This window comes from Enhydra lutris, unplaced genomic scaffold (assembly GCF_002288905.1).
Source record: "Enhydra lutris kenyoni isolate GAN:26980312 unplaced genomic scaffold, ASM228890v2 scaffoldscaffold38, whole genome shotgun sequence".
In the NCBI taxonomy this organism is placed as follows: Eukaryota; Metazoa; Chordata; class Mammalia; order Carnivora; family Mustelidae; genus Enhydra; species Enhydra lutris.
Genome location: NW_019154122.1, coordinates 7,344,744 through 7,357,413, shown reverse-complemented (window position 1 = coordinate 7,357,413; position 12,670 = coordinate 7,344,744). Strand labels below are relative to the sequence as shown.

Genomic DNA, 12,670 nt, shown 5'->3' with positions numbered 1-12,670 from the left:
CACAAGTAGGCAGAGAGGTAGGTAGAGGGAGAGGTAGAAGCAAACTCCCTGCTGAGCAGGGATCCCAATGCGGGACTCGACCCTAGGACCCTGGGATCATGACCTGAGTCGAAGGCAACTACTTATCCAACTGAACTACCCAGGCACGCCTAAAGTAGATTTCTTGTAGACAGTCTACGGTTAAGTCTTAAGTCGTTTTGTTGTTATTCCAGCTGACAATCTCTGCCTTTCAATTGATGTGGCTTGGGGCTTATTTTGGGGTAATTGTTGATTTGGTTGGATATAGGACTACTCTTTGTGTCTCTCCTTCCCTGCACTGTTCTTTTGTTTCTCTGTTCCTTTTTTCTTGCCCTGTTTCAGATTATTTGAATGTTTCTTAGTGTTCTGTTTCATTTTATATATTGGACTTTTGGGTTTATCTCTCTGTATTATTATATTTTTTTATTGCTTGCTCTTGGGATTGCCATGGATATACCTAGCCTTTCTTTTAAATTAAAAAAATTTTATAGCTAGCCTTGAACAGTGTAATTAGAGTTAGTGTTTACGTTTCACATAGGTGTAACACTTGCAACCACGTAGGTCCCTTCCCCCACCTCCTTTCTCGTGGGACTTACATATTTTCCATCCACATACCCTGGAAATACCACCGCATGTTGTTTTAATTTTTTGCTTTTAATGCCCATATCCATTTTCAAGAGGAAAAAGGATCCTTTTATTTTTGCCCAGATATTTACAAAATCTGCTGTTCCTCCTTCACTCCTGGAGTTCCAGATTCTGGTGTCATTGTGCTTCAACCTGAGGAACTTTCCTTAGCATTTCTTTTTTCTTTTATTAATTTACTTTCATCATTAGCATTTCTGAAAGGAGTGCTGCTCGTGATGAATTTTCTTGGTTTTCCACTAAGAGTGTCTTATTTTATCTTCATTCCTGAGGGATACTCTTGGTAGGTATAGAATTCTGTGATGACATTTCTGTCCGATGAGAAGTCTGCAGTTTGCCTAATTGCTGTCCTCCGCCCCCCATATTTACAATGCTTTCATTTTTCTCTGGAGGCTTTTAAGATGAAGCAAGAGAAAACTTCAATATTTGGTAGTGGACTACACTGTGTCTACACATGGGTCTCTGTGTTTTGTTTTTTTTAATTTATTCTCTTTGGGATGTGCCGAGCTCCCTGAATTGGCAGATTTATGTCTTTCACAGAATCTGGGAAATTTCTGAACGTCATTACTTCAAATATTTTGTACTATGCTAATCTTTCTTCTCTTCTTGTGGGACTTCAATGACATGAATAGTAGATGTTTTTCTAGTGTCCCATGGGTCTCCAAGGTTCTTTTTGTTACATTACTTCCTTCCTATTTTTCAGATTGGGCAATTTCTGTTGATATCTTAATTTATCTTATTCATCACTCTGCCACCTCCATTCTACTATGGAAAAGATTTCTCAAAAGATTTCAGATATTATGTGTACCTCTTGGTTCTTTTTATAGAATCTCCTTCTCACTGAGAACACCTGTCCTTCCCCCCACTCCCAGAGCATCTACCTGTACATCTGTTGTAACCGCTGCTTGGACGTCTTCAGTAATTCCAGCATCTAGGTCATCTCAGGGTTGGCATGTGTCTCTTTTCCCTGAAGGATTAGTTAGGTTGCTCTGATTCTCTCTGTGTTCAGTAATTTTGGTTTCTATGCTGGATATCCTGAATCTTTGGCTGGGAGACTCCTCTGGAGAACATTTGTGTTCTTGGTTCTGTTTTAGTGTGCAGCAGCCCAGCTGGGCTCAGGCTGTACTTGGTCTTCTTCCATGGGTGGTGGTTCCCATGTCAGTTCCACTCGTAGGGGCTTTGCACTGCTGCTTTGGGTCCCTCCCTTGCATGCACTTGCACATCTTAGGGCCTTGAGCAGGTTCTTACCCTGAACAAGGGGAGTCCCTTCTCTGCTGTCTTCCTTCCATCCTCTTTGACTTTCAAGCGTCCCCTTTCCTGTTGTTGTGGCCAGAAAGACAGGTCTTCCCTTGGTCTTAGAGGTCAGTTATCCTCTCCTGAAGCTCTACTGGGAACCCATCTCAGGCCAACACTGCAAGAGAGAAGGGGAAATCGAACAGACAAGAACTTCACCCCTAGGTGGGTTGCTTCTCTAAGTTTTGATTCTTCTCTTTAATCTGCCTGTTTTGCTTTTTCTTTTGCTTTTTGCCTTGTGTTGGATGTTGTTAGTTTTATCCAGTGGGAGGCAGGGCTGTGGTGCTCTGTCCTGGCCCGCACAGAAGCTTGCGATAATGTTCTTCATGGTAATTTTATTTCTCTGATCCACAGCTGGAAAATGTACCTTGTATTGGTGACCCTGTCCTTCCATTTTGAACACTTAACGTTTCTTTTGTGACATGCACTTTTGGCAGAGCAGGGGGCCATTTTTGTAGAATCTCTGTTCCCACCCCTCAAACTTTTCTCCATTGGTGACGCTCTGATGTAACTCTTGCCAAGGCTATTGGTGACTTCTGTGTTGCTAAAGTCCACAGATATTTCTCAGTCTTCATCTAATTTCCCTCTTCTTGACATATTTTCTCTGCTTGGCCTCTGGGATGCCTTCTTACTCCTTAGCCACTCCTTCTCATCATCTTTACCGGTTCCTTCTCAATGCCCAGCCACTAGACCTCAAATTACCCACAGGCACTGGTCTTGATCTACCCCGAGTCTCTTCATGAGTTCATCCATTCCCCAAAACTTGCAATTTCATCTGCTCAGTAAATTCCAATTATATCTCCAGCTCAGACATCTGCAGACTCTGCCTCCAGACATCATCACGTGTACTAATAGGCATTGTAAACTGTTAACAAGTCCAACATTAAAAAACCCTGATTTATTCCCTGTCTCAGACCTGCTCCTTCTATAGTCTTCTCCATCTCAGTAAGTGGGTACTTCCTTCTTCCAGCTTTTCAGGCCCCAGATCTTGGTGTTTTCCTTCATTCTTCTCCTTGTCTCATGCTCCACTGTAATGGTCTTTCCTAAGTACCTCCAGAGTCTGATTACTTTACACCCTTTTTCTGGCTGCTGCTGTAATGCAGGCCACCATCATCTGTCATGTCCTTTCCCTCCCCTGCTTCTACCTTGACCCCTGTGCTCGGTTTTTCATATCAGCCCAAGTGGTGTGTGTGTATATGACTCAAGTCAGATCATGTCATTCCTCTGTTTAAGCTCCCCTGCCCTGCTGGTTTCTCAAGTCTCTAAATAGTGTGAAGGCCTGCGAGGTCCCCTCAAGATCTTTGGCACCCTCCCCTTGCCCATTACATACATCCCCACTATATGGTCCTCCTGGCTCTTCTAGAACACAGTTTCTTCCTCAGGGCCTTTACACCTGCTGTCCCTTTGGCTTAGACACTTTTCCAGGTAATTGAATACCTTATTCTCTCACTCCTGTTCTCTATTCACAGGTCACCTGATAGCGAGGCCTCTGCTGACTGCCTCATCTAGAACAACACCACACCTCTGTACTCCTGATTCTCCCCACCCCCTTACCAGATTTTATTTTTCCTCATTGTACTGAGTCCCACTGCCCTCCCCCCAGCATGGTGTATTTGATCTAGTGCTTACTGACAATCTTTCTCTGTAGGGCATAAGGTTCAGGAGGGCAGGAACCACTTGGTCAACTTGCTCTAGAATGGTTCTTGGTACATTATAGGTACTCCGTAGGAATTTATAGAATTGGTGACTCCATAAAAATGTGTTTGAATATGCAGATTTTATCTCTGTCCTTGGAGCTGGACTCCGTGTCATCCCCCAGACTTTCTTCCTACATCATGGCCCAGGAGAGGAATGGCATACTGCCTCCTGCCTTCTGCTCGCAGGCCAGGTCTCTTGGGCCACCAGCTTGGTGTCCCTCCACCACCACCCCAACTCAGTGAGCATCCTGACACACAACCACGGTGGAGGTCATTCCAGCAGCCTGTCCTCCGATTCAGAAGGCCAGGGTCAGGGAAGCATCCATCACTGAGTCTACTCTTGCGATGCAGGGAGGTTGGTGGATGTCATCCTGGAGCCCAGTTCTCCCTCACTGGGTGATTCGGGGTGAGGAATCCAACGCTCAGCCCACCAGCAGGCCAAAGAGGTCAGCACCTTGGCTCCAGCTCTCTTGCTTTCTGCTCTCCCTGTGTGATGTCAGAGTTATTTCAAGGTGGTAAGGCTTTGTCATAGCCCTAAGGTTGGTGGTGGTGGGGAGCCACTGGCCAGGGCCAGGCGGTGGCTGTCATGCCCCACAGTGACGTGTGCGCACAGCTCCTGCCCAGAACGGGGGCAGAGCACATAGCCGGGGGAATGACAGCCCCAGAAATCACCTCCGGGCTGCGCTGCCTTCCCGGCTGTCTCTCTAACAAGAAACACCCACATGCGTTCTAGGCATGGAGTCTGCTGTGTGACAGTTCGTGTTCTGTAAGGTGATGGCGTCAACTTTCTTGGGTCCCCACACCCACAGGTTTTTTCCCTTAACATTTTTTACTTAGAATAAAAATCCCTCTTTTTTGTGTATAGTTGCAAGAGTTGAAAAACACATATGGTCACATGCTTGCCCTCATGACCCAGACATAGCACAGTCCATCATCCCCCCAAATCCTACCATGACCCTTTGTGGTCACCTCCTCTCTCCACTCCTGGCCACTAGCACCCACAGATCTGTTTTCTTTTCTCTCTTTGAAGATTTTATTTATTTATTTGACAGAGAGAGAGAGTGAGAGAGCAAGCGCATAAGCAGGGGGAGCAGCAGAGGGAGAGGGAGAAGCAGGCTCCCCACTGAGCAGGGAGCTCTATGCGGGGCTCGATCCCAGGACCCTGGGATCATGACTTGAGCTGAAGGCAGATGCTTAGCCAACTGAGCCACCCAGGCGCCCCCTGTTTTCTGTCCTTATATGTTTACCTTTTCTGGAATTGTCATGGGAATCAAATTGTCCAGTTGTTTCCTTTTGAGTCTGGCTTCTTTCCTGCAGTGCTCTGGAGACTTACTCGTTATCACACGTACCACTTGCTCATTTCTGTTTGTTGCCGAGTATGACTCCACTGAACGGAGATTTGCTCATCTGTTCTCCAACTGAAGGATCATTAGGTGGTCGCTAGGCTTTGACAATTATGAATCAAGCGATTATAAGGGTGTTTGGGTGAATGTAAGTTTTCATTTCCCTTGGGGGAATACCCCGGAGTGGGAATCCTAGGTATGGTGGGTGTCCATTTACCTTTATATGTGAAGCTGCCACACTGTTTCCCAGAGTGTTTTATTTTGCCTTCCCACCGGCAGCATATGAAGGCTCCAGGCCCTCCACGTCCTCGCCCTTCGCTGGGTCTGGTCAGCGTCTAACCATGGGCAGTTCTCCTAGCCAGGTGGGGCCATCTCTTTGTGGTTTTAACATTCATTTTTCTAGTAACTCTTTTCATATGTTTCCTTGCCATCCGTATAACTTCTTCTGTGATGTGTTTGAATCTTTCCCCCACTTGAACTATCGGATTGTTCTTCTTATAGTTGGTTTCTGTGAGTTTGTTCGTTTTACTTTTTGAGTGCAAGTTGCTTATCTGATGTGAGATTTGCAAATACTTTCGCCCAGTCTGTAGCTTGTCTTTTTGTTCCCTTCACAGTACCTTTCAAAGTGCAAGTCTCTGGGGTGCCTGGGTGGCTCAGTCATTTAAGCATCTGTCTTCGGCTCAGGTCATGATCTCCGGGTCTTGGGATCAAGCCCTGAGTCAGGCTTCCTGCTCAGCAAGGAGTCTGCTTCTCCATCTCCCTCTGCACCCCCTCACTGCTTGTGCACTCTCCCTCAAATAAATAAAATCTTTTTTTTTTTTTTAAAGTGCACATTTCTTAAATTTTGGCAAATTCCAGCCTATCATTTTGTTCTCTTATGGACCAAGCAAATGATACTCTATCTAAGAAAATCTTACTGTATTGAGCTCACAGTGATTTTTCTCCTCTCTTTTAAAAGTTGGATTCTCGTTTTAGATTGTATGGTTAGATCTATCATCCATGTTGAGGTTTTTTAATAAGGTGTGACATACAGATTGAGGTTTGTTTTTTGGGGTGTGGATATCCAGTTGTTCCCCACCATTTACTGTAAAGACTGTTCAACCTCCCTTCCCTTGTTTTTGCGCCGTGTCAAACTTGGGGAAGGTCTGTGTCTGGGCTTGTCATTCTGTCCCCCGTGTCTCTGTGACTAACCTTTCACCGGTGCCACATTGTCTCGGCTCCTGCAGTTTTGTAGTAAGTCTGGAAATCAGGTAGTGACCACACCTACCTCTCCAGCATGGTGGTTCTTATTCTCCCCACTTTCCAGGTGTCGAAACTGACCATGATCATAGTCAGACACCCCACGTACCACCTCTCTTAGGCAGTAACTTAGCCGCCTAGCTCCTCCTCAAAGCCTGCTTCTCAGGCTTAGCCTGATGCTCAGAGTGTGGCCTTTGGAATCTGCTTTGGTTGTAACTGTCAGCCCCGTTGGTCAGCTGTGTGGCCCTGGGAAAGTGACTTCAAACCCCCCGTGCCTCAGTTTCCCCACTGGTAAAATGGGGGTAACAGGGGTACCTGCCTTACAGGTTGTGGTAAAGATGAAATGACCACCCACTCATGCCATGTGAAAAGGCATCCGATCATTTCTGACCAGCAGGAACGGCAGATTTACACGGTTCAACCTCCCATGTGAGTGAGGTGTTTCTCCTGGCGCTAGACAGAGGGTGTGCACCCCAGGAATGATAGCTCTGCTCGTCATCATTGTCCTCATTGTCGTTGTCCTTGTCACTGTGGTTACGACTGTTCTTGCTGCTGTTGCTGCTATGCTATTATCGTGGAGGGCGGTGGGCCCTGAGGCTGTTGACCCTGAGTTCTCAAATCAGGTGGCCATCGAGAGCTTCCCGGGTGAACACTTCTTGCAAAGGCTGCTAGGAGCAGCAGGGCCCAACCTCTGCTCCTGTGGGGTGGAGGCGTGCCCCTGGCGTAACTGATGAGTGTGCAAATTACAATGGGAGAGGTGGGCGGGAAGGAGGGCTTGGCAGGACTTTGAAGGCAGGGCTTTGTAGGATGATTAGGAGTTTGGGACGGGAAGAATATTGCAGGCACAGCTTGTACAGAGGCGTGGAAGGGAAATGGACACACTTTAGGGAAGCCTGAAGTTTGATTCTGGGGTAGAGAGTGGGCAGCAGCCCATGGTCGCCTGGAATAATCCCCCGTCCTTTCTCTCCACAGTCAAGTCCAGGAGACCTCTCCCACTTCTGCCTTCACCATGGCCGCGAGAACCATTATCATCGATCATGGGTCTGGCTTTCTGAAGGCTGGCTTGTCTGGGTGGAATGAACCCCAGATGGTCTTCCCGAGCATCGTGAACTACGTCCCGTGCAGGGAGAATCCTGGCCCCAGCTATGCCCAGAGGCGCGTGAGTCTAGGCATCGACATTTGCCATCCTGATACCTTTAGCTACCCCATCCAGCGTGGCCGTATCCTCAACTGGGAGGGCGTGGAGCACATCTGGTCATTTGTGCTGGAGAGACACAGACGGGAGCATGAGGACTTCCCTGTGATGGTCACAGAGTCCCCTCTGAGAGAGCCTGCGGACCGACGGAAGACCCTGGAGGTAAGATGAATGGGAACTAGCCTGGCATTTTGTATTCAGACATGACCCCAGGGGCTATGGGGAGTGCTTAGATCTTCCTCTAAATCAAGGTTTGGCAAACTACAGCTGGTGGGCCCAACTGGCCCCCCATCTGTTTTTATAAATAAAGTTTTATTGGAACATAGCCATGTCTACCCTTTTACATACTGTCTTTGGGTACTTTCACACCATATCAGCAGAGCCGTGATGGTTACAGCACAGACTGTATCCATACTATGTAAAGGCTAAGAAACCTCTTTACTGTAGGTTTGCTGGATAAACTACGTGGTGCCTAGTTAAAGCTGGATTTCAGAGAAGCAACAAGTCATACTTTAGTGTAAGCATGTCCCAGGTATTGCACAGGACATACGTATATGAAAACATTATTTGTTGTTTGTCTGAAAGTTGAATTTAATTGAGCAGCCTGTACTTTTATTTGCTAAATTTGGCAACCCCAACTGTCTAGCTTTTATAGAAAATGCTCGCCAACCCCTGCTCTAAATAAATCAGAAGATCCTGGAGAGTTTTAAGTGGGATTCGTATTTCATTTCCTATTTGAAAAAGAGGGACTGGGCTTCTATTTGGGAAGTGGATGGAGGCAGGACGGTATTCTGAGTGTGGGTGTGGGGGAGCTCCTTCCCCCTCAGTAGGGCAGATGGGTCTTCTGGGGCCTGAAGAGGTGGCTTCATGGCCAAAGGCCATGGAAGGGCAGACTAGTGCTGCCTTTCTGTGTCTATAGGGTCAGAAACCTGGGATGCAGTTGGAGCCGGGGAATGAGGGAGGCAGCGGGGGTGCTCTGTAAAGATCTGGGCGGGGGTGGTGGGTGGGGGAGAAGATCAGCCTAGGGACTTTGCCAAAACCTAAATGTCAGCATTCCAGTTTTGTCTTGATGCGTAGAGAAAAAAAGTCTTCATTTACTAGGAGGTGAGAGTATGTTATCTCCCTCCTTCCACCCACCCACCCTTCCTTCCTTCCTTCCTTCTTCCTACCCTCCTTCCTTCCTTCCTTCTTCCCCCTCCTTTTCTGGAGGCAGTGGTGGATATGATGCACATATTTCTTGCCTAATTTCTTCTTCCGTCTTCTAAAGAAATGGGTCAGGCAGCAGATCGGCCACTTGGCCATAGCCCCGCTGGTCCCCGCTCACAGAGCCAAGCATCTCAGCACCCTTCCTTCGCAGCAGCTGACAGCTCCTCCCACCTCACCACCAAAAAACAGTCTTCTGAACAGTGGGGGTCCTCAAACAACTGCCCCCACCCAGGGCAAATCCAACTTGTCATCCTCTAGTGCCTCCCTTGTTCCCACAGCATGAGCTCCAGGGGCCCTGGACCCCACCCCCTCAGGGCAGCACCCCCCCAAGTCCCTGGGGGACACAGGTGTGCCCCTGTTTCAGTTCTGACAGCTTAGCATGCAGCTCAGTCTTGGGGAAAGCAGAACCCAGAAATGGATCGGGGCCTTTTGTGCGGGGGAGATACCCTAGCGGCGCTTCTCCCTTCTTGCAGATTATGTTTGAGTTACAGGATGTGCCGTCCATCCTGCTGGCCGACCAGCTGGAGATGTCCCTGTACGCCTCCGGCCTCCTGACCGGCGTGGTCGTGGATTCGGGCTACGGCCTGACCCGTGTGCAGCCCTTCCACCTGGGCCGCCCCTTGCGGTCCGGCGGTAAGACGCTGGAGTTCGCGGGCCAGGATCTGTCGGCCTATCTCTTCAAGAGCCTCTTCAAGGAGGATTGTAATCGCCACAACCTGTTCCAGTTGGAGACGGTGGCCACCACCCAGATGAGCAAGTGCTACGTGCCCCAGAATCTGGCGGAGGCCCTGGACTTCCGCCAGAGCCTGCCGAGTGGCTCGGATGAAAACAACACCTACCAGCTTCCCGACGGCACCCCAGTGGAGCTGACCCCCATGCAGCGGCTGGCCCCCGAGATGTTCTTCAGCCCCCAGGTGTTCGACCTACAAGGGCCCGGTATCTCCCAGGCCGTGGTGGAGGCCATCCTGGCCTGCGAGGCGGCCGTGCACCCGCTGCTCACCTCCCACGTGATGGCCTGCGGGGGCAACACCCTGTACCCTGGCTTCACCAAGCGCCTGTACAAGGAGCTGATTGCAGAGCATTTCTCCTCCACCAAGGCCACCATGTGGGTGGGTTCCAACAGGAACTTCAGCGTCTGGCTTGGAGCTTCTGTTGTGGCCCATCTGTCTTCCTACAAGTCCGAGTGGATGACCAAAGAGGAGTACGAAGAGAGTCAGAGGCTGTGACCTGTTGGCAGCTCCAGGGACCTGGACCCCGGTCCCCAGGGCTCAGGGGATTAATTTCCAGTGACAGGGTCTGGGGTTAGCAGTTGGCTGGCTTTGGAATTCCAAGGTCATGAGGATGTTTTTTTAGGTTCTAGGGTTTTATCTTGTTTTAAGAGTGGGATCCAGCCTAGATGGGGACAGGGAAGCCCTCCGGGGACGGTGTCTCCAGGGGCTGGTCTGTCATTTGGAGCGGAGTGGTCAGTGATCATCTTCAAATAGCCACTTACTTTTCGCTGGCGTCTTCCATAGGCTGTCCTGTTCTCAGTTCAGTAGGTTTTAACCGGGGCGGGAGAGATGGGACCTTCTGCTGGGGTCCCAGTTATTTTTGACTAGGAGTTGGGGGGTGGGATGGGAGAGATGAAGTTTTTCTAGTCTTACTCATTCTCTCTGGCCAGGGAGAAATTGCTATAGGTGAGCCCGAGGGGCAGCCCTCCCGTGGCCAGGGCCTTGTTTTGCATCTGCAAATAAACAACTTCTTTGGAACCAGTGCTGGCTTCTGTCATGGATGGCGGTGGGGGTGGGCGGGGGGAGACTGTCTCTAGGGGAGACGCAGAGTGAGGACAGGAGGACCAGGGTGGGTCTGGGGCAGCCTCTGGGGACCCACTGGGCGGGATGGACAAGGGTCCAGAGTGCCCTGTTCTTCCTCTGCCGCAGTCTCTTTCTTAATCCCAGCTATTTCAATATTCTGTTAAAGTTTGAGTTTCTACTAGTGTAATATTTATTTGGTAGATATCGGAGGGACTATGGGGCGAGAGAGACCAGAGGGTTCCGGTTTCAAGGAGATCGCACTCCACTGTGGGGACATGGGTAGTGGATAAGGAAATCTATTTGAGGCATGAAGAATGAAATAAGGAATGCACCGAGGTCACGTGCTCTGGGGGATGGGGGCTGTCTACTTTCGATGGGGTAGCCTGAGATCACCCTGAGACCACCAGGGACCATGGGTGGTGGGTCACCGCCCCCTCCTTCCTGGACACACTGTGAGTTACACTTACCAGCACCCCACCATAGTTAGGTAGGGTCACGTGACCATGCCGAAGGTGCTGGCCAGTTTAGTGAATGCCTGACCCTTAAAATAGCCCTATCAGCCTGCAGGATGTGGAGATCTAATGGGGGGGGGGCAGAGCTGCAGATGGAAAGAGGCTGAATAACCCACTGGAGCATAGACCCCTCCCCCTCCCTAAGCCCCACCCAGCCCTACTGCACTCCACTGGGACATGAGGAAACATCTGCCCTGTCCAGCTACTGAGATTTGGGGGTAATTTGTTATAGCAGCTGTTTTGCAAATCCTGACTAATACACAGAGAGAACTAACTATTTAACAATTTTTTTTATTTCTGGTAAGTGGTGAAAGTGGGGTTCGAATCATCTGGGTTCTCAACCAGTATGACTGCTTCTGAACAGGACTCTCAGTTCCCTAATGTTAATGGAATAAAGAGTGCAGTGGGCAGGAGATTGGAGCCCAAGGAACCCTGAGGTTCCAGGCACAGGAGGGGGAGTTTGAAGGCCACAGTCCAGCTCATGTTTTCTTTGTCACATGAGCCATACTGTCTCAGCTACAGCATTATCCCTAAACTTGAGACACCAGTGGTCCCCAGGAGGGGAAGTGGGACCTGTAGTAGAACAGTTCAGAGCCAGCTTGGCCTGGGCCCCAGGGACTCTGTCAGATTTGAGTTACAGGTGGCCCTGTCATTAGCTAAGCTACCTTGGGCAAGTTGCTTAACTCTCTTGAGTCTTCCGGGCATAAAATAGGGAATAATACTTGTTCCTTCGGGGATTTGGGGTTGAGGATGAGCTAAGATGAAGAAAGAGAAGTCTCTTTTTGTTTGCTTATTTTTTGGCTTAAAAATATTTTATTTATTTATTTGCTAGAGAATGGGGGAGAGAGTGAGAGAAAGCACAAGCAGGGGGAGCAGCAGAGGGAGAGGGAGAAGCAGACTCACCACTGAGCAGGGAGCCCAATGTGGGGCTCCATCCCAGGACCCTGGGATCATGACCTGAACCGAAGGCAGGTGCTTAAACGACTGAGCCACCCAGGCGCCCCGAGAAGTCCCTTTGAAAACTAGAAGATGTTATTGAAATAGGAGAGGTGACTTTAAATTTTATAATTTGATATTGCATTCCTCTTAATCAGGAGTATGAATAACAATGGCAGTCATCAGTCATCGTGCATTACAAATGGAGTCACATTCAGTCCTCACATACACACTGTGATATTTGTCCCCATTTACACATAAGAAAACCAAAGCTGAGTGATGTGAAGCTCTTGCTCAAGTTCACACTCAAGGTTAGGCTAATAAAGGATTGACACTGTTAGGAATAGATTCAGCATTTCTAGAAAACTAGACTAGAAGTGGCTGAAACATATGGGGATTTCTTTGATGTGACAAGCAGGCAGTCCTGAAGAACAGAGGTATGTCTATATTTTTTCTGTCTTCCAGTTTTTCCAGTTTTAGTGTGTTGTCTCATGAGCACAAAATGACTGCAACAGCTCCATACATCACATCTATAGTCCCTGCTTGAAAAGGAAGGATGAAAGGAGTGTGCCATCTGAGTCAATCTCTTTATAATAGGAAAGTCTTAACTAGCAGACTTCTGCTTATGACCTAGGGCATCTGTCCCTTCGCAGGGAAGGGATTTGAACATAGGTCCATCCGTACCCATGTGGTTCTCCACAGTGCCAGACTGCCATCCCAGTTTTCTGGGCCCTGTTAGACCTGTTGGCTTGAGAAATGAAAATGTGTGATTTTTTCAGGCATGAGTGAAAGCTGC

General features: G+C 48.7%; 1 protein-coding gene across 1 annotated transcript; it reads left to right on the top strand.

Moving 5' to 3' along the window:
• Positions 1-7,241: 7,241 nt before the first annotated feature.
• On the top strand, positions 7,242-9,859 carry LOC111154574 (actin like 8). The gene is made up of 2 exons (XM_022514223.1): positions 7,242-7,589; positions 9,107-9,859. The coding sequence occupies exons 1-2, from the start codon at positions 7,242-7,244 to the stop codon at positions 9,857-9,859; spliced, it is 1,101 nt and encodes a 366-aa protein (XP_022369931.1).
• Positions 9,860-12,670: the final 2,811 nt, after the last annotated feature.

What these genes read in the sequence shown, in the direction of transcription:
- LOC111154574 (XM_022514223.1), top strand. Translation starts at nt 7,242, where the DNA reads ATGGCCGCGAGAACCATTATCATCGATCATGGGTCTGGCTTTCTGAAG. An exon ending in ACCGACGGAAGACCCTGGAG is followed by an intron (nt 7,590 to 9,106) that starts GTAAGATGAATG and finishes CCCTTCTTGCAG; the next exon opens with ATTATGTTTGAGTTACAGGA.